General features: G+C 36.3%; 1 protein-coding gene across 2 annotated transcripts in view; it reads right to left on the reverse strand.

Moving 5' to 3' along the window:
• Positions 1-5,175: 5,175 nt before the first annotated feature.
• LOC110101277 (ras-related protein RABF1) overlaps positions 5,176-22,482 on the reverse strand; it is a 28,396-nt gene continuing 11,089 nt past the window's right edge. For both annotated transcript variants that reach the window (XM_020829110.2, XM_028699642.1), the window contains exons 3-8: positions 20,433-20,516; positions 20,143-20,237; positions 19,698-19,803; positions 13,897-13,986; positions 13,706-13,792; positions 5,176-5,469 (exon numbers count right to left, since the gene is read on the reverse strand). In XM_020829110.2, coding sequence (XP_020684769.1) covers positions 5,431-5,469; positions 13,706-13,792; positions 13,897-13,986; positions 19,698-19,803; positions 20,143-20,237; positions 20,433-20,516 — 501 coding nt within the window. In that variant the 3' untranslated portion in view covers positions 5,176-5,430. The remainder of the gene's footprint in view (positions 5,470-13,705; positions 13,793-13,896; positions 13,987-19,697; positions 19,804-20,142; positions 20,238-20,432; positions 20,517-22,482) is intronic.

Genomic DNA, 22,482 nt, shown 5'->3' on the forward strand with positions numbered 1-22,482 from the left:
CCGGCCCTAGCCCCACCTACCCCAAGCCCCACCATCTCCCATAGCCCCCTCCAAACCTAGCCACCGACCACCACTTTCCCTCCTAGATTTACCACTTTCCTAAAAATTTGGAAGGTTTTTGAATTCAAATTCAAATTCTTTCCTAAATGATATAACTTATTTTAGGAAAGCCCCCAATTATTACAAATATGCAATTAAATAGGATTTGATTTTAAATCCACATTCAACGTATGTGGATGCATTATATGTATGTGGACACATTCAACATATATGGACACATTCTACGTATGAGGACTCCTTTCCTTTTTCCCTCCTTTTGGACGGCTCCCTCTCTTTCTCTCTTTAATTGCTTCATTCCCAATTGGGAATTCCAATTAAGGAGCCAATTGGTCGCCCCTTCCCCTTATTCCCGCTTTCTCTCTTTCATTTTAGGGAAATTAAAATCAAGTTCCCTAATTATCTCCATTATCAAATCTGAATTTAATTGCAGAAATTTGAATTGAATCCCTCCTAGTCCACAACCAAAATCTGAACCAAAACAGCCCTATTTACTTAGCCTTGGCCGACCACTCAACTTCCTCCTCCTGGACATTGACTCCTACAGAATTTCGTCAACTTAAAGGTTGCTGTCCCACCTCTCTCATTCACCCAATTTGCTGTCCAAGAGCAGTTCAAGTTGCTGTCCAAAGATTTCAGCCATTCCTCTTTGCTGCCCTGCTTTCCGGGAGATTCCAGATTGCTGTCCAAAAATTTCAGCAAGTCTCCCTCGTTGTCCTGCTGTTCGGAAGATCCCCATTTGCTTTCCAGAAATTTCAGCACTCCGTATTTTGCCGTCCACTCTCTTCCGAGTTTCAATGAAAGTGAATTCTCTCTCAAACTTTATTCCTTCTCGATCCCTCTCAATTGTGGCATCATAAGATTGTGCAAATTTTCTCAGCAAGCTGACTTATTAAGAGTGTGAGTGAGTGAATCCGAATAGTGACTAGTCTAAATGTTAATTTAGGGATTTACTTTGAAAATCCTCCATATTATGCTAAGCTTGATTGAATTGGTTAATGTTATGATCCTAGATGATTATCGTGTAATTTGGCCTAAGCTACATCACCCCTCTTATTGTATTTAATCTCTATTTAAATCGCTAAAAGTTAGAATAATTATTGTTGTTCTAATCTAAGGCGTTTAATTTCAACATTGGATATTTACATACGCATCTAGTTCTACATCAGTTTGACATCTCAACTTGGTTTTTAGTCTTTGGGTTGTGTACTAGAATAACTTTGAAGTGGATGCCCTTTTGTTGCTTGAAAACTTGCAGGATCTTATTTGATAATATAGGGAAATTGTAATCATGTTGATCAAAGGATGCTTATATCAACATTTGATGTCCATTTAGATGAAGCATCAAGTGATGACAAAATTTGTCTTTGATAAGGACTTAGCTTCAATCAATTTATTGAAGTAGTCAACAATAAGAATGATGCACTTTTTTTTGGGTGTTGCGTAGGGCTGGGCTCGATCCCTTGGAGTGGTTGGACACTTGCTGAATTGAATTAGATCCATAATACCTCATTTTCTTGCATGCAACACATGAACTCCTAGAAAGAGGTGGAGATCTTCAAAAGAAGGGCCGCTAAGGACAGGCGAGTAAGCATTTTTTTTTTTGTATGTTGAAGTCCTTATTGTAGGCTAGGGTCCGCAATTAAATGGCTTAGCTTCTACAGTGCTTGAGAGAAGGGACTGCACTTGTCCCCCAATTATAAAATTAATCGATTAATAGCAACTGCTTATCCAATTAGCTTCTAGAACTGGATGGTATGCAAGAGGATCATCTCAAGCACCATCTTCTCCTTGTCAAAGTTGACCTTGATTCTCTTCACTGTAATTTAGAAAAAAAATAAATCAACAACACTTATATTCTTGCACCAAATACTACAAATTTAGTAGTGTTAAGTTGAAGATTGTACCTTCTCATGGTGCAAAAGTTCTCAATAAGTTACAATGGTACTCTTCAGCCTTGTTCTTAATTAAAGATTGTTGATATGGAACTAGATTTCATCCTCTTTGTTTTATAGTTGTACATGTCATTGTAATAATGAAGATGGTTTTCTCTTCTGTTGAAGTGCAATCCAAATTTGGTGTTTGTTGGAGAAAATGTTGAGAAAGCTCATGATTTGAGTTCTCAATGACAGAGTCAATCAGGTTATTGTTATGAGGGGAGGGGAGAGGAGAGGGAACTGAGAAAAAATATTATGTCCGGACAAAATATCGAGCATACCGAGTGTATCGAGTGTGGTACCGAGCGCGTTACCGAGCACGATACCGAGCGCCCAAGTGACGTGGCGCTTTGTTATTGATATGTGGGCGCATTCGGTGTCTGGACACAATAATTACTCGGGAAGTGGAGGTGTTTGAATTTCAGGTCTTAGTGAGGTTTGTAGAGTCAATTCGCAGGCTTTGCTTCCCCTTATCTTCATCATATTGGAAATTCATTAATAATATTTTAATTCTTGACTAACCCTAACTTCATCAGCTTAAAATAGGGTGAGCTTTGGAGGTCACTTAAAATAAAGTCATAATATGGGGAGTATGACTGAATGAGAATAGGAAGAGATGAGTTGAGTATGTATGTTTGGGCATCATGTAGAGGATGCGAGCTAAGAAGTATCTACTCAAAGAAGGCTTAGATCTTTGCTTAGAGGCTGTTTGGTTAGAAGAAAAGTGAAACTTATGAACTGTCACTTAAGAATGCGGTAGGTGAATGTATAACATTATAAACACAACATATTGGAGGGACCAAGAATTATGCTCTAAGCTTGAAATTTGATCAATACATGCACTAAACTTCATTTGTGACTTGAAAATAGCTAGAAATTTCCACAAATCCAACGAAAAATCAAAGAAAATTGGAATTTTATTGCAAGAACACAAACTAACGGAAGAAAATAACTAGATACAATTGATCCTCTATTCGAGAGGAGGATCTATCTCTCCCAAATCTCTAGCACCGCTAGAGCCCAAAAGATCCCACGAGATATCAAATTTCAGCCAAATTCAAGATGCCCTAACCCTAGGAAAACAAACTATTTTATGCATACAATTCAAAAGGAATTTTCTAAATAATCCCTGCATTCAAATTTCCCTCCTAAACTTCTCCTAAAATATTCCTAATCAGTTTTACTGAACTGGGTGACTTGATCGTCACGTACAAGAGGCAGAGACTTCGGCCTCTATTCGCCTGGGACGGTCCCACATTTACAGACTGAACTGGTCTAACAAATCACTTGCTTGGTCACTTGCTCGGTGTTTAGTACATCTAAATTTGAGATCAGGTTGATATTGATGACCATATACATATAAATTTGTCTTTACATGTTCAAATGCAAATGTATGCCTCCATACATTAGCAAACATACAGACATATTAGATTAGAGAGAGAAACTGGTTTCTCTTTTTTTTTCTCACATTACCTTGAAGATTGAAATCATGGTGTACAATCTGCTTTTCAGGGGCTTTTGGAGAATGAATACATTGGAACATCATTTGCAGTTGGAGAAGTGAGAGCCATTTCAGGCTTACAGGCCGTTGGAGGTTCCTATGAAATTTCTGCTTCTCGAAACGCAAAATGGAAAAACTTGTTGGTGCTATTCGTAATGGCGATTGGATACAGAATCCTGTTGTTTCTTCTCCTTCGTTTCAGAATTAGAGCGAGCATAATCAACCGAACTTCTAATTTCTGGATTTTGTTTTTTTCCAAGAACGGAAGATGAATTTTTTCCAAGTAAAAAAGAACTTTTCATGGCTTCCTATTTGTTCTGTATGTGAAATTTTGGGCTGGAAGATTTTGTTGTAGTGGAGAAATATACGGATGGGTTTATAGAAATTTTGAGAGTTCTTAAGTGAGTCGAGCTGTTTAATTTATTTGTGCTTAAATTTGGCTCCATCTAACTTTGTTTATTTAGGAATTTTTATTAGGTCCGGTGTCCTGACATAGCTCTACGTTCGGACGTCAGTAAAATGGTGCCACGTGCTCTTATTCTTTACCCCGCGGCCCGACGACCCGGACCGAACCCGGGATGCTATATATTGGCTGATTTATGCAAACCGAGGTATTGCTAGGTATTACTCAATATTGCTCGGCAATAACGAGAAATACCATTATGTCAAGACTAATACCTAGCAATACCCCAGCTTTGTTAGGTATTGCTCGGTATTGTTATGTATTGCTCGGTATTGATCTTGGCAGCGTGGTATTTCTCGTTATTGTCAATAAATACTGAGCAATACCCAAACATAGCAATACTGGGTTCCAGTCCGGGTCGGATCGTTGGGCTGCGCGGTAAAGAGTAAAAGCACATGACGACATGTTATTGGCCTCCGGATGTAGAGCTACGTCAAGTGTCCGAACCTAATAATTATCTAGCCACTTTGGTTCATGAATTGGGATATTAAATGACTGATCTGTAGAAAATTTATTATTTTTTCTTTGAAAGGGTTTGATCGTCAGTGATGTTTGATCCTGAAATAATTGTGAATGTTAAGTATATTATATTACAAATAGGAAGCAATTAAGATCTTTTCCATAAAATCTTTTCCATGATCTGTTAAGTGTTCTCTTTTTCACAAAGTTTTATTGTTTGGTTATCAATTAAAAAACAGGAATTCTTTCTGCTATGAGAAATCTTTGAATGTTAAAAAAATTTGAGATAGAATATTTTTTTAGAAGAAAACCCTAAAATAACGTCCGGTTTTGGGTTTGGATTGGATTGTTGTGTATTTATTGAATATTTATAAAAGAAGAAAACCCTAAAATAACGTCCGGTTTTGGGTTTGGATTGGATTGTTGTGTATTTATTGAATATTTATTAATATTAAATAAATGCATAGTAAACCAACAAAAAAAAACTGTCATCAAGCCAAAGGATAGAATATTTGTTTAATATTTTAATATATTTTTTATTTTTAATATCAAATTAATTTAAAAATATTAAAATATATTATATAATATTAATTTAAGTTTATTTATAAATATATTTTAAATTAAATTGAGCAGTTCAACAAGCCATCAAGCCAAGCCAAATCAGTCTGAGCATAAGCTCATGGATCAATAAATTCAACACGTGAGCTCGTTAACAAGTCATTTGAGTCAGCTCGACTCACTTAATTCAGATCCTCTCATTATAATATCAAAAGAGAACTAATATATTTCAAAGTATAGTTCTAAAACATTCGAATCCAATCCTCATGGCAGACATTTACCTGATAAACTTTATAAAATTTGTGTCATCAAACAAACAAACATAGTCCATATAAATATTTTTTTCCTTATAATTGGTACATAAGAAACCCTTTGTAAGTAGCTCTTCACAGTAAATATAACAGCTCCAACAAAGTATAATGGATACCTATGAGAACAATTTGGAGAGCCAGGTATCAGGAACTTTGCCTCTGGGGTAACCTCTTCGCGATCTCCTGATAAACAAAAAAAAAAAAAAACTTAGCTTGAAGTTGGTCATCATGAAAGAAATAACCTTCAATTTGACATAGGCATTGTTTGGAACGGCTTTCTTACTGCTTTCTGAAAGTAAATTTTGTATGAAAAAGACATCTTAATTCTTAAATTCTTAATCTTTAGATAAACTTTGATCAATATTTTGAAAAGTTGAATATTCTATTGGGACAATGGTAGATTTTTCTTCTCTTAAAGAAGAAGATATTCCGTTCTAATCTAGCAAGGTATTCAAAATCAACTTGTTTAGGCATAATAAACTTAATTCATTTGAAGCCTAAAGAATCTATCACATTTTCTAATTTTATTTGTGATCTGGTTTATTCTGACTTCAAAATTATCAAGACAATTAAGTGAAATTTCTCTATGATATCTAAATAAGCTTGTACTCGAACTAAAATATACTTGAGAATATAAATGAGAAGGATTTTGACTATTAAGATGAGCATTAGAAAAGGTTGATAAATCTCTATCAATATTAATAATTCTTCAATTTTATAATCATCTCTGGAACTATTGGCTCTATCGATTAATCTGTCTTGCCAAGTGGTTGATAAGGTGCTAGATTGATTAGAAACAGAATTTCCACCCATAACAGTTTGAGAAGATCCAGAAAAAGGAACAATCATTTTTTCAGTCATTTTTAAGGAATCTAAAACTCTTTTTAATTTTTTCGGATTCCTTCAGTCTTACCCAAAGATAAAGCTTTAATAATATTTTTAGTGATATTTCTATCAGTTTTTGAAGGAACTTAAGAATCAATATACTCTTCTAGTCCTTTTTCTTGAGAATAAACTGACGAATAAGTTACTACAGATAAAATATTCTATATTCTTACACTTCAGCTCATTCATTACATTATTTGCAGTTCTTTAATTTTTAGTAATAAAAATAATTTCTTGTTCAACTTGTGATTTATTATTTTTAATTTCTTTTAATTGGAGGCTACTTGATAAAAGCTATTTGGCAAGAAATTTCTGTGCTACGCTATGTTTTCTCTTCCTAAACCAAAAATATATGCAAGTTGGTTGAAGCAAAAAGAACATATTGATGTTACTAAAAAACCCTATTGGAAGGATTTCAGTTATAATATATTCAATAACTATAAGCAGAAATGTTGTAACACTTCAAAAAAATGCAAATCAACAGAACATCGCTGTGGATGATTTCACTTATAATATATTCCTTCTATTTATCTTCTGTTTTTACTTTTTCTCCTACTATAGTTTTCTTTTATTTAGCTTTTCTTGTTGAGGGTTCGAAAATCAGAGGAAACCCCATCAAACACCCCTCTTTCTGGTATCAAAAGTTGGATGCATAAGCATAACAGAAGAAGGTTTCAGAAAACTGTAGCCCTAGGCTTTTGCCTAAAACAACATACTTTTGAATCTGCGCCTTTAAGAAAGAACTAGAAGAATTTCAAACTCAGGTTTGATTAATTATTAGCACTCCAGTGGGTACTTTGGTGAAGCAATGCTATACTTAAAATAATGGTTTCTTGATTATTGTGTCCACAATTTATGTGGGCCAGTAAAAAATAGTAGACTGTATATCTGCATCACATTTAGAGACAAGAATCTAGAAACCAACATTTCAAGTGAGGATTTAGTGAAAATTTTTACTCACTTTGCTTCTCATAGTTTTGATGTTCACATTAGGGAAAGTGCAATTGAAAAGCACAAAGCCAAATAAAAAAAAGCAAGTTTAAGGTTTAAAAACTTTTGATATTCTTGACCATAGATTGGACCCTTCTTTTTTGTACTAAAAAACCCTCGGAAACCATCCAAACAGCCAGAAATATTTTTTTTGTGGTAGTTTTTAGACTGTTCAGAATCTATACATCAATACAAAATCTAGCAAAATCACTAAACTTAAAAGCTCGACTTAAATGGCGAGGTAGAAATTATAGTTGTACAAAATATGTACTTGGTTTCCAATTTGAGCTTAAGCTTTGTCAGAAACAGTGTTAAATAGAACCTAATTTGAAAGAACAAAACCGGCCCATAATGACAGCAAGCAATTTAAAAGACGTATTTTAAAATACTGTTATTGCTATAAAGTTCCATCATTTAAATGATAATAATCGATTGCAAAAGTACCATATGTCCTCAATTTTCAATCAAGGCCTCAAGGGAATGACTCTATCTTATATTTTGTTCAAACATCTTTTCACCGTGTCCGATGACCGTTAGCAGTAACTGTTAAAATCAATATCAGATATCTGCACTACATAACCAGACCTCCTTATATCAGTCACTTTCCCACTTCGCTGCAGCCTTTGGGATTCACCTCTCTACAGAACTGGTCTCCACTACACCTCGCTAACTACTCATATTATACAAGGAATAGTCATGGGCCTATTACCTACAGCAGAAAATTTTGTACCTCTCTTATTATAAATAGATAATGTACTGCGTTTGGACATATATATATATATATGAAAATATACTTCTTCTCTGACTGCAACAAATACTTCAGTGTGTAGTCTTCTATGGTGTCAGAGCATCTCACCTTGCAGCAAATCGATCCGCTGTTCATCTCCCTCAATGGCCAAACTCACCATTCCACCTCTCAAATTTCCTATGTCCAAAATCAAACTCATAGTTCACATCCAACATACAACGGACAACTATCATATTTGGAGATTCCAAATATTAAAGTTGTTTTCTGCTAACTTTGAAGGCTCTTAAATGGTACGCATGTTTTCCTTCCAAAACAATCTCCAATGCCGGTGAAATCATCCCTAAGACTGAATACAACCCTTGGCAACTCATCAATTAAAATCTCTCCGTTGCACTCTACTCTACCATCTCACCCACTAAACTATCCTACATCTTAAATCTGAACTCTTGCTATGAGATTTGGACTACCTTGAAAAATTGTCTCCAACCAGTCAATCTTTCCAGAGTTAACTACACAACATCTCAATGAACGATTTGTCTATGACTCAATATCTATCTAACATCAAGTCCCTTGTCGATAATATTTCAGCTGCTGGTTCTCACATAGATAATGAGTACATTATCCTATACATACTTAAGGGCTTTCCTCCCTCCTACCAAGCCTTCAAAACAGCCATCCGCACCAAACTTTCTCACATAAACCTAGACGGCCTATATTCACTGCTATGCTACACGGAAATTAATCTTCAAAATGAAAACTCAAAAATACCGCTTACAAAGCCATCACACTCCACCGTTGCAGCCACACGAGGACGACCCTTTCGCTCAAACAACTTTGTTTCATTCAATATCGCTAGTTTTACAATCCACGACCTTACGACCAACGAAACACTTCTCCAAGATCACAACCATAAAAGACAGGTCCAATCCACCCTCCCAGGTCCAATCCACCCTATCTTGCTCTCTTAACAACACAGAACCATCAACAACACTCTCAAGCTTTATGGCACGCCAATCTCAGCCATCCCCATCTTGCATTTCTCTCTAAACTCGCCAAGCAAATAAACTTCACTTCTAATCCAGCTACTTTTACTTTATGCAAATTTTGTAATGTGCCCAAGAGTCACATGCTATCTTTTTCCGCTTAAACAGGTAAACACTTCAAAACCATTACAACTAACACATTCTGACGTGTGGGGGCCCTCCCCAGTTACCTCATTCAGTGGATACAAATACTATATTATTTTTGTGAATGATTTCTCTAAATTTACATGGCTCTATCTCATGCATTCCAAAGCTGAAATCTCATAGGTCTTCATTAAATTTACTGTCATGGCTGAAAAACTTATTTAACTCATGCATTAGAGCCCTAAGGTCTGATGGTGGCGGTCAATACAACTCCCATCACCTACAACAATTGCTCTCAACCCATGGTATTTCATACCAATACAGTTGCCCATAAACCCTCGACCAAATGAAGTTGCCAAACGGAAGCATCATCTCATTGAAACCACTTGCACGTTACTTTATGTTACTAACTTACCTCTAACCTTTTCGCTTGAAGCCTTACACACAACTACCTACCTCATCAACTTCTTACCGTCCAAACAACTAATATCTCTACACCTTTCAACACCTCTACAAACTACCACCAAATTATAACCACTTAAAAACCTTCGGTTGTCTATGCTTCCCTAGATGGCACCTCTTTCTCCAAACAAGCTTTCACCTCGCTCCACCGAATGTATTTTCCTTGATTATTCATCCTCACATCATGGTTATTAGTGCTGCAACATAAACACTGCCAAAATTTTGGTTTCACGTCATGTTAGCTTTCACGAATCAGACTTTCCCTTTCTAACTTCCTCACTCCACAACCACCACTCCCCTCTCATCCTCAACCCCATCCTCTATTTCGTCACCACTAACACTCATTCCCACCTAACTTTGTCACACCACCCCATCCACTACAACCAATCTCTAAGACGACGACTCCCACAATTCTCCACCCAATTATAATACAACCTTATCAAATGAGGCCACTTCACTCTTTTCTCAATCCGCCTCCTCACCACATCAGCCACCTCCTCACTCCCCTCTTATTTCCAACCCCCAAGCCTCCCATCCAATGCTAACTCGCTTCAAGAACGGGCACCTCAATCCAAAACAAATCTTCATTCTCTCAGCCCATTACTCCACTGCTGGCACCCCCACTTCCTTCACCAAGGCACTCACTCATCTAGCATGGCGCCAAGCCATGTCAGCTAAAACTTCAACTCTTCATCAACATAAAACCTGGTCCCGTGTTTCCCAACCCACAAACCAAAACATCTTAAGATGTTCTGGACATACAAAACAAAACAAAACTCTAATGGCGCATTCGATCATTACAAAGTCCGTCTGGTTGCTCAAAGATTCAAACAACAATTTGGCATTGATTATGCTGAAACTTTTATCCCGGTCGCCAAAATGCAAACCATACAATTCCTCCTTGTTATAGCACTACACCACAATCGACCGGTAACTCAACTTAATATCTCAAATTTCACATCTCCCGCAGCTTCAAATTTAGCACATCAGATCTATCTCTTCTCCTCTACAAACAAAACATCATCATGATCTACCAACCGGTCTATGTTGACAGCATATTAATTATTAGCAACAATTACAACAGCATATCCAGCACTATTTCAGCACGCCAACAACAATTTTCACAGAAGAATATTGGTCTGATTTCTTTCTTTCTCAACATTCAGCTACATTATTGATGCAGGACTACATGCGAAATAGGAAGCTTGCACAAAATAGTTAAAGAGCAATTTCAGATTTTCGTTATTAGCGATTAAAGCAACAACGTAAAACTAATAAGTGGTCACTTCCGTTTAGGCTAAGCTACGCAAGAGACTAAACGAAATCAAAACATGTAGGAAAATTAAAGCATTGCATGCGGAGTAGTTTCCAACGTAACCATGGCCTAACAATGAGATCTAAAAGCAAAGAAGTAACAATCCTACGATTACTAGTGGATGGAGATTAGTAGACACAATCTCTTGCTTGAACAATCTCTCACTGAGGTAGGTAGAATTTGAAAGTAAATGAGTCAAGGAAGAAGATCACCTTCTCGGAGAAAATGTCTTGATTCACCACGTACCTTCCGTAGTTTCTCTTCCCTAGCCTTGATTAAAATGAATAGCAAGTGGTAGATGGCCTTCTGTTTGAATCCTACAATGTTTGGAGTCAAGTTGAAGAAGGCAAGTTGAGAAGTTCTCCGCAATCTTAGCCGTCGTACGCAAAACCGGAATCAAACTCCGGATCGATCATACATCTCAAATCAATGAAGGAGAAAACACCTTGAGAGGGGGGGGGGAGAGAGAGAGAGAGGGTGGGCGGTGAGGGGAGAGTCCGGCGGTTTGTAAGGGGGGAAAATGGCTAGGGTTGGGAGGAGCTAGGTTAGGTGGAATAGAAATCGTTTTAATTCCCAAATCTGAAATTATTCTCAGATTTGAGTAAGAATGGAAGGAAAATAAGTGGATTTAGAAATTCAAATAGCATGCAATCAAGTCCCTTAATGAAGCATTAAAGGAGAGGGGACCACCAAGAGGGCCCGCGGCATGGTGAGGGGAGAAGGGGTTTGGGGAGAGTGTAATGTGTTTCCAAATTCGCTCAAACTAATTAATGACGAAAAATTTCAAATCCGTTTCAATTCAAATTTGAAAATTAAAACCTCATTGAAACTTTCCTAATTTGGCACCTGGCAAATTTGGAAACTTTCAACTCATCAAAATTTCAAATTTCAAATTTGAAAATACGTGAGGTGGCGGCAAAGGAGCCGGCGATTAACGGAGAGGTGGGGTGGTGGATGAAGGGGGAGGCCGGCGGTTAGAGGGAGGGCCGGCGGGATGATGGAGAGGGTTGGGTTTTGTGATTGGGATGAAAGTGAGCTCTGATAGGAGGGTTATTGGGTGGTGGTTGGTGGTGGGAGATGACCGGCGGTGAACGTTGGGTCGATGGGAAAGAAGAACAGAGGAAAAAACAAGAGCCACCGGAGGTGACTGTTGGGTACGACGGGTGGCCTCTCCTAGGCTCCACCAAGCTCTCACAAAAGCTCCAAGAAGACAAATGCAGGAAAATTTTCTTAATATCATTCATTAGCTTCAAAAGTACAAGATGAAGGCTTTAAATAGCCTATTACAATGACTTAAAGCAAAAGGACTCAAATACCCTCAAGGGGTTACATGACTCAATCCCTCAAGCAAGGGTAAAAAGGGAAAAATGCTGAAATAAAATACATCAATAAGAAAACAACAATAATAAAATCAAAAGTACATTGGATAAATCGTGGCCGTAGATCTACGGCCACGTCGACGGTGTCGACGGTAGACTTTCCAACTGATGTCCCCATCAATTATACTTCTTATGGTTACTTTCTTCTTCAATAGAAATACACTTACGAGCTGCTTCAGAAATTTGGTCTCACAGGCAGCAAGCTCGCAATAACCCCCATAGTTTTAAAACAGGCATTTCATTCTGATAGCGACCCGCCGCATCCTAATCCCACCCTCTTTCGGCAAATCACTGGTTCCCTCCAATACCTCACCATAACACAACCACATATTGCCTTTACAACCAATTTGCTCTGCCAACACATGCACACACTCTTCACCTTGGACTACCAATCACCAAATCCAATCCCCCCCCCCCCCCCACCCCCCCCCCCCCCTCCTATTGAGATTCTGATTGGGCCTCTGACACCCAGGACTAAAAATTCACAACTAGCCATTGCACCAATCTAGGTAATGCTTCTGACACCCATGACTGAAAATTCACAACTAGCTACTGCACCTATCTAGGTAATATACTTCTATCTTGAAGCGTTAAAAAGCAACCCACAATATCCAAATCATCTACATAAGCGGAAAAATGTGCATTTGCCTATGCCGCCTCATATATCGTCTAGCTTCGACATCTTCTACATGACTTCAACATTCTATTGCCAGCAGCGACTAGCAGCGACTCCACTCCATTGTGAAAAAAGCTTTGAGGTTTTCATGCAAAAATTAAACACATTGAGATAAATTATCACTTCATTCGAGACAACATTTCTTCCAAAGGAATCTCAGTCCATCACGTTGACTCCAGGGACCAGCCAACAGACATCATCACCAAAACTCTTCCATTCTCTCACTTCAGTATCCTTTGTGACAAATTAACGATCCAAGCATTAGATCCTTAATTTGCAGGGTGGAGTTAAAATCGATATCAGATATCTGCACTTCATAAGCAAGCCTCCTTATATCAGTCACTTTCCTACTCCGCTGCAGCCTTTGGGATTCACCTCTCTGCAGAACCGGTATTCATTACATCTCACCCCTATTCATATTATACAAGGAATAGTCACGGGTCTATTACCTACAGCAGAACATTTGGTATCTCCCTTAGTATAAATAGACAATGTACTGTGTATGGACAAATATATGAAAAGATACCTTCTCTTTAGCTCTCTTCTTCTCTACCTAAATTTCTTCTCTTCTCAGTTTGCAACAAATACTTCAGTTGGTAGTCTTTTAGTAACAACCTATCTAGGTTGTTATTTTAAACTTTAAACTCAAAGCAACAAATAAAATTCATTTTATGGGCTTGAAGTAAAATGACCAAAATCTCAAGCCCCATAAATAATTTATACAGATAAAAGAACTGTTTATACAAAAAAATTACTGAACTTCTTAACAAAGAAATAACTGACATTCTTGAATCGCAATACTTATGCATGAAGTGGAAATATGATTGACTCCCATACCTCAAATAGCTGGTTAATGTTATCGGCAGTCTTTGCCGATGTCTCGATGAAGAACATGCCATTTTTCTCTGCATACTCAACTGCTTCCTACAATAATAAAGCAACATGTTTGACTCTCAAGCAATGTTGAAGACACTAAATTGAGAACATCAACAATTGCCTATAGTAAGTCTGATAATCGGTGTTCTTACTTCAGCAGATACTCTCCTATTTTCATGCAGGTCAGCCTTGTTGCCCACTAAAGCCATCACAATATCAGGACTTCCATGTTTCTGAAGTTCCTGTTTGTTAGGAAAGAAAAGTCTGTTCAAAATGGAACTCAACAACAACGAACAGTGCTATGGTAAAAAGCATATTCAACGGAAAAAAAAAAGAGTAAAGAAGAGAATTGAAGCAATCCCGGGACAAAGGTGAACTCTGTTTTAATAGATCTTTCAGTGTGTCACAAAACAAGAAATTTGAAAGACAACCAAAAGAAGATCATTATGTTTGCATATTTTATTGACTAGCCTAAAAAACAATAAAGTTGGCACTCAAAGATTTACATATTTTCATTAGATTGCTGGGATATTGTGATGTGGAGTGGGATGTAAATTTTTGTCGGCATAATAGATACAAATATTAACTAATATGTTTGTATTCTTCAAATCAAATATATAGGCAGATCAAGTATTTTCTATATTCAAATCATAGGATGAATTTATTTAACCAAACGTGATTGCATGAATTGTAACAAGTCTAAACAGAAATGAAGATAAAATCAAGGGAAAACTATATCTTGTTACCAAATTATTTTTGCTTGAGCGAAATTTCAGGTCCGCATAAAAATCAATCGTAGGTTTGGTGTCATGGCCCCCTTCATAAAAATACACTATAAAACACTTACCAGTATGCTTAGGAGAATGAGTTCCACATCTATTGCAAGGGTAATAGGATGGCTCACTGGTAAACATGCATGGTTTATTGTCACAGTAAGGGGGGTTTCAACAGCTTAAATTACTTCTAGATGATGATAGAAGTGGGAGGCTTTGTATGAATTTTGAGGTCCTCTCCACATAACACAAAAAAGTAGGTACAATTAAAAAAAAAAATAGCTCGAAGCTTTTTAACAGGGTCCGGTGTCAAACCAGATCAAACCACTAGAAACTTACCAAGCATCACATTCCTTGCTCTTCAAGGTTCAGTTCATTTGAGCTAGCTAGGCAATATCTAGTTTTTCAATTACCTGTATCAAAAACTGACCCCGCATAGTGGAATAGACTAGTTGTTGTTGTTGTATATTATCAACTTGAAAGGTTAAAGTTTAGAACTTCCCTATTTGATACAAGTATATGTGATATATTAGCTGGGTCATTTGACAGCAGTTTAATTGGCCATTCTTTCAAAAGTAGAAAACAGACCTACGCCATACCTGATTAAGTTTGGTGCTGAAAGTCATCTGCTAAGCCTGATTGATTAATGAAAACACTCACACGAAGATTTCCACAACAAGAAGGTTAGTCAAACATGAACTTGTCCACTCAAGGTTTTATTTTCTAGAGAAAAATGGAGGGTGTGATGTGAAACCAAATGAGCAGGAGCTCATTAAGGAATTTAAGAACAAGTTGGCAATGTAATTCCACTCAATAGCTTATTATAATAACAAGGCAATTCAATAAAGAATCTTAGCTTTCCATTTGCTTAGGCGAAGGAGCACATGTGGATTAACCAAACCTAGTAGATAAGCAAAAATAGTAGTAATACTAAGAGCTATTAAACAACAATCCACAATTTAATAATGAGAGCTTTCACCTTTGAAGCTCATACGCTCAAATAGTCTAGGGTTTAGCGGCAGAAGAGTCTCCACATTAGAATCGATGTCACTCCGAGGAAGAAGGAACCTAAGATCGTCGTTCTTGGAAAGATGGCCGGAGTGGTGGAGGAAGATGGTCGTCCAATGATGATCCAACGTCTCTTTGATCTTTGCTCGTCGATCACGTCAACTAAGGCGTATTGGATACAGTCGATGTAGTGTTCAACGGTGTCGTCGAAATCAAAGCCCACGTCAAAGAACGGCAATTGGGGGATGTCGACTTGATCTCGATCGTCATACACAAATCCAAAGTTCAATTCGGGTTCAGCCATGCATCCTTGTCGGGAGATGAAGGAGCACCGTTGGAAACAAGGGGAAGAGGAGGGGAGGAGGTGGCGGCTAGGTGTGGGAGGTTTAGCCGTGAGCTAGAGGGAGGGGGGTGGGGATTTAGGAAAACTTAAATTAAATTCAGCTCCAAGTAGTTTTGGAGGGAGATTAATTTGAATTTTCAAATTAATTCATTAATGACTAGGAGCGTTAATTGAGGAGGTAAATGGGGCTGATTTGGTGGAGCTTTTAATTTAATTTGGGAGAGAGAAAAACCCATTAAAGGGGGACAGCCACATGGAGAGAGGGGAGAGCACAATTGTCATAAGTAGAGTGGGGACCACAACTTTAATCAAGGATTTAATTAAAATATGAATTGATTCTCATAAGTAACTCCCAAATTCAAATGAAAATAAGAGGGAATTTGAATTTGAATTTCAAACGTGTGTAACTCCTCTTAATTAATTTCCCAAATTTAATATGGCTTAATTAGGAAAGTCATTAAGAGAGGGGAATTCGAAATTCAAATGGGAGAGCTAGAGGGGGTCGGCGGCAAAGGGGGTCCAGTGGGTGACCGGCGGGCTGCTGGCCGACGGGTGGGGGTTTGCAGGCCGGCAGCCTGGGCTGCTCAAGGGGAGGCAGCGACAAGGGTTGAGGGGAAGGGAGGAGGGGAATTTCTAGGGATTCGATTTGCTATAAATCCACTCACCTCAATTATCTTCAATCCGGATCTCCATGAAAATAGCTTGGCGAAAATTTAGAACTCTCGAAGACAAAAATAGTTTGACGAAAATCTAGAACTCACAAAGAAATCTATCTTCTCCAACGAACTCACTAAGAGATCGAGGAGGGTTGAACTCACAGAGAGAACATAAGAGGCAAATTTTCATTCATCAAAAACTAACTCAAATGCAATGACTAAGCCTATATATAGGCCAACCGAAAATAAAAAGCATAAAGACGACATTGCCCTTGGGCTACAACAAGCACTAACTCCCTCATAGGGGTACAAATGGAAAAAACATGAAATATAAATGACATGAATAAAATAAAACATCAAAAATAAAGACTATGAATCAAGGCCGTCGCTCGACGACCCCTCCGATGGTAAGTATGCCGAAATCTCTTAGGGATGTACTCATCAGGGTGATTTTATAAAAGAAGAAAATTTAGTGAGTTAATATCTTGATATAAATGAATAACAATCTTACGCAATGATTAATGCTAAGCACGAATAACATCTAATTTCTGAAGAAAAATGTACCTTGCCAAAAAAGAAAGGGTACAACAACATTTAGAAGGAAAAAAATTCTATCATCACATTATTTTCATTTAATAGTGTGTGGCTTGGGGAAGTAATGCAAGACGTTTGTTTCAAAGTAGTCCATCACCAGAACTTATTATACTCACAATTTTTTCAAGAATAGGCATCCTCTGCACATTATAACAACATAACTGAACATATCAAAAGCAATTGCTGGCTGGCTACATATACATATGTATAAAGATACATTGAGCTAAAATTATACAATTTCAATTATCCTCTCATGATTGGACCCTGATCTAGTATTAAAAATCAAGATACAAATTTTGAATCAGTCTTTAACATAATAAGTTGGTCTAGTTGCTATCATCCTCATCATAATCATCATTAGCCATATCCCAAATATTTGGGATTGTCTTTTTGAATCCTTATTTTCAATTTGCTCCTATTATATGCTATTTGAGGTGTTAAAATAGCTTTCTGCAAATTATTTTAAACAGCCTCTATTGACGCTATCTTAGTTCTACTCCTTTTCCTTCCTAATCCTCAAACACTTTTATCTACCCATTTATGAATACAATTTCTATAATTTATTGTACATGTTCATACCGCATAAGTCTATTTCAAATATTTTGTCTTATCTTCAATATCTTTTACTCCAATCGTCCCAATCACTCAGTGTATCCTTCTCAGTTTTGCCCCACATCCAACTTAGCTTTCTCATTTCTATCATACTCAACTTACTATCAACATCTTTTAATTACCCATTACTCATATTCATACGACAATATCTGACAAACTGAAGTTTTATATAATTTAAATCTCCATGATATGTTCATATCACATAATAATTGTAACACATTTCTATATTTTAACCTCCAAACCTTAACATTAACTTGTCCGCAAAGATTTCCTTTTTCCTTTCTTGAGAAAGATGGATGGGATGATTTAATAAAATAAAAAAATTCAGCGGGCTAACATCTTGATATAAACAAATAATAACCCAATGCAGTAATTTATGCAAACAAGAATAACATTCATTTTAGCAAAGAGAAATGCATCTAGCCAAGAAAGAACACGTAATATTTTAAGGGGGAAAAAATGCTTTCTAATATCATATTATTTTCATTTACTAATGTGTGGCTTGATGTAGTAATGCAAGAAATTAGTTTGTTTCAAAGGAATCCAAACAAGAAGAACATTCATTTTAGCAAAGAGACAGGCATCTAGCCAAGAAAGAACAGGTAATATTTTAAGGGGGGGAAAATGCTTTATATTATCAAATTATTTCCATTTACTAATGTGTGGCTTGAGGTAGTAGTGCAAGAAATTACTTTGTTTCAAACGAGTCCACCACCAAAACTTATCCCAATCACAACTGCATCAAGAAAAGGCATCTTCTGCACCTTATAAGAACATAACATTTCATAAGCAGGTAAGCCATATGCATCTATAAGGATACATTAAGCCATAAGTACACAATTACAATTAACCACTCATGATTAGATATCCCTCGATCAAGCACTACAAATCAAGATGCACATATAGAACCAGCCTTTGACAAAATCAATGCTATAACTACTATCATCATCATCATCAATCATCATCGCCATCATCAGTCACATCCCAACAATTTAGGGCCACTTTTATGAATCCTCATTTTTTATTTATTCATGTTGAGTGCTGCTTGCGGTATTAAAACTATTCTTTGAGAATTATTTTAAATAACTTATATCCATGTCACCTTAGGTTTATCTCTTTTCCTCATAATCCTCCAACAATATTCTTATTATTTGTCTAATAGATGCATTTTCTATCATTTGCTGTAAATGTTATAATCGTCTAAGTTCGTATCCTTTCATATCCATCTTAGCTTTCTTATTTTTTTTCATGCTCAGACTTAGTTGTCAATACCTTCTTCCTATCCAGTACTCAAATTCATACAATATTGTTGATCTAAATGCAATTTTATATAATTTAAGTCTCCATGATATTCTCGTATCGCAAAATACTTACAGACAACTTTCTCTATTTTAACCACTTAGCCTAAATTCTAAAACTTATATCATCATCTATGCCATTATTCTATTATATAATAGATCCAATATATATAAACTTATGACACCTTTGTAACACTCTATCTTCAAATAATATTGATTGATGGTGGTCAAAATCACAACTGCTAAAATTGTATATTATATATTAGGTCTATGTGCTATTAATTCTAAGACATCTTTTAAATATTTTTCACATTGTTTTAACTTTCAACTTATTTTTAAAATATCTCATCAATTATAAATATATCATTAGAAAAAAGTATATACTAGGGCACCTCATTTTAAGAGTAACAACGCTAGTTTGTTTGAAGTGAATCTAAATATCAGCTGCAATAATGTAAAATATTTGAGAAACACATAAATGATTTTATTTAATCCTCATAACTGAACAGGATGCATGCACATCATCAACGCAAAATGCCTGTGACATAATTTATGAATTCATATAAAGTCTAATCTTTCAAGGAAAAACACAATTAACCAGCCATGTATCATAAGAAAATTGCAATTAAGATTGGATGCTGAGCAAAACAGGCAAATGGTCTACAGTACCTTAACCCAGTATTGCGCTTTGAGGAAAGAATCTGGACTGGTTATGTCATACACAACAACTGCAACAGCTGCTCCCCGATAGTAGAGCGGAGCCAATGCAGCATACCTACAAAATGGATTTGCTATAAATAGCCAATTGATTTAAGGCTAAATGAACACACTATTTTTTTAAGGAAACCACTCAGTTCTGAGAGAAGCAAAACAGATCAAAGAATCAACATTAAACACAACATTTTACACCCCATGTACCGCCAAAAAAGTGAAAAACTACATTACATTAGCTATGAATGAATATAACATTTATTATAGATAATGCAGGCCCATTTTTATCAATTAAAACAGCAGCACATTCACATGCAACTATATACTATTACAGTAATCAATAGGAATATCATAGATGATGATAAGAAGTTGCACACAGTTGCGTCATTAAATGATAGCATACCTCTCCTGCCCAGCTGTGTCCCATATTTCAAATTTAACTGTTGTGGAATCTTGCAAGGCTATAGTTTGTGATAAGAATGATGCGCCCACTGTCACCTATAATCCATAAGAATTCACTACAGTACGAAGTTTAACCAAAACAATTTCTACCATGAAACTGGCAAAACAAGTGCGAAAACCCATGAGAAGCCTGCTGCTTTTTATCCAAAAAAAAAAAAACTTGACCTTAACTTATCCAAAGAAGTCAAATATTCAACAAACTATATCTACTTGCAAATTTTAAATAAATACCTTAGAGGTAGGGTCAAACTGTCCTCGAACAAAGCGTAGAACAATGCAGCTTTTACCAACACCTGAATCACCTAGTAATACCAACTACAAAGCACCCAGATATAAACAAATAATAAAAAAAAAGAAACAGTTTCATAGTACAAGAATAAATAGGACAAATACACTATCAATTGAGTGTATTGTAAGTAACAAAGCTATAACCAGCAAAAAGTAACGGTAATGTATTTCTCCCCAAAATGTTTGTTGATCATTTAAAATAATGCATATGCAAACCATGGAGGGTGGCCAATAGACCTGAACTTTCTTTACAAAAGAAAGAAAGAAGTTCAAACAAAGACCTCGAAGTACTAACTGCAATCTTTCAGCGTTCTCCAACAAGTGCTTAGTACCAAGTAATCACAATATATTTGATATGGAATCAGGGCTCTCAAACCTCATACAAAGGATGCAGCAAGCTATACATAAATCAAAGTAGACTCAGGATAAAGAAAACAAAATTGGAGAGAAAATGAATCAATCCCAACCTATCAATTGGTATTTTGAAGAGCTGTACAATGAAAAGAACATAAAATGTTAGGAGAAAGGTGTAGGCAACTCGTCAACACTGAAAGCACATCGAATTTCAAGAGCAAACGTTGCAATCTAGGCACTTATAAAAGTTTTTTAGTAGGATATTTGAGGTGTTTGCAAAGGAAACAGAAATATTGCTAAGAATCCGACCAGTACAGACCAACCATGCGTAGTCACTTGAAAAAACATAGGAAGAAGATCCCAATAAATTTCAAGTATACATCTATCATTTAATGAATCTACAGAGCCTGATAAATGGATCAATTTGTACTTGATTTCTAAAACAATTGTAGGTATAATTAGATTATACAGATAACCCTACAACAGACTGAACCATTAGCTATATCCAAATGGAACCAGATCAAGGTCCACCTAATCTAATCAAAATTCGACCCAATAATGCACAAGTTGTTGAAAAATATAGCAGAAGAACATTACCTTTTCTTATTCCAATACGTAGAAGAGGTACAATATTTATAGTCTAAGTTATGAGTAAAGAAAGCTAAGGAATAAATCAAATCATAAGCAGACCAATAAGAGGGAAAAATAATAATGAAATCAACATAATGGTCTGCTATAAAATTTGGGGAATGAATACAGCATATAACCCTACGACTAATCAAGAGGAAAGTTGTTAATAGCTTGGCTGCGGAACATCATCAGCAAGCAGCAAGGCAGGCTAAGGAGTAGCTGGTGGGTTGTAAGGCAAGCGGAAATGCAGGAAACAATTGGCAGGCAAGATGGCATTTTCAGGACAGGTCATGAACTGGCATGAGCTTGCATGAATGTTGATTATTCATAGCTTGAAAGTAGGATTTTCAAATTGTGATTGATTAAGAGCTTTAGTAAGAATATCAACAATCTAAAATTTTCATATAGTAAATTTAACATAAGATTATTTTTTTGATCAATTCTCTCCTTTATTTCAATATACTTAATTCATACTATGGTGAACTATCACACTTTATTATCGTAGGTTATATAGTAGAAACTTTTAAATCATCCAGAAGGCATTTTTCAGTCGCACACACCCACAAATTTCATGAGTGGGTTAAAGCAACTTAAGAACTGCTCATAGCTACAATAATTTTTACTGGTCCAAGTGACTAAATTTTCCCAAATGAATGAGCAATAACAAGATGCGGGTTTACAATATGTACAAGTCAAGTCCAGTCAGCGTTATACGTGTGCTAGTCCACTTTTGAATAATAACATTTTCCTAAGTGTATCTTTAAGATACCTCAGTCTCCTATATATAGAATCAAGGTCCTCCTTTGTGAGATTATTTATAAACTAACAAACAACACTAACAAGAAAGCAAATATCAAATTTGGTGTGAGATAGGAAGATAAAGTTTCTTACTAACCATTGGTGCTTTCCATTAACAACTAAGGTTGAATCTTCCTTAGTCCCAACTTTGATTGATGGATCCAATGTTGTGATTGCAAGTTTCCAATCCAGCATATCAATTTCCTTTAGT

This window comes from Dendrobium catenatum, unplaced genomic scaffold (genome assembly GCF_001605985.2).
Source record: "Dendrobium catenatum unplaced genomic scaffold, ASM160598v2 fragScaff_scaffold_1349, whole genome shotgun sequence".
Lineage (NCBI taxonomy): Eukaryota > Viridiplantae > Streptophyta > Magnoliopsida > Asparagales > Orchidaceae > Dendrobium > Dendrobium catenatum.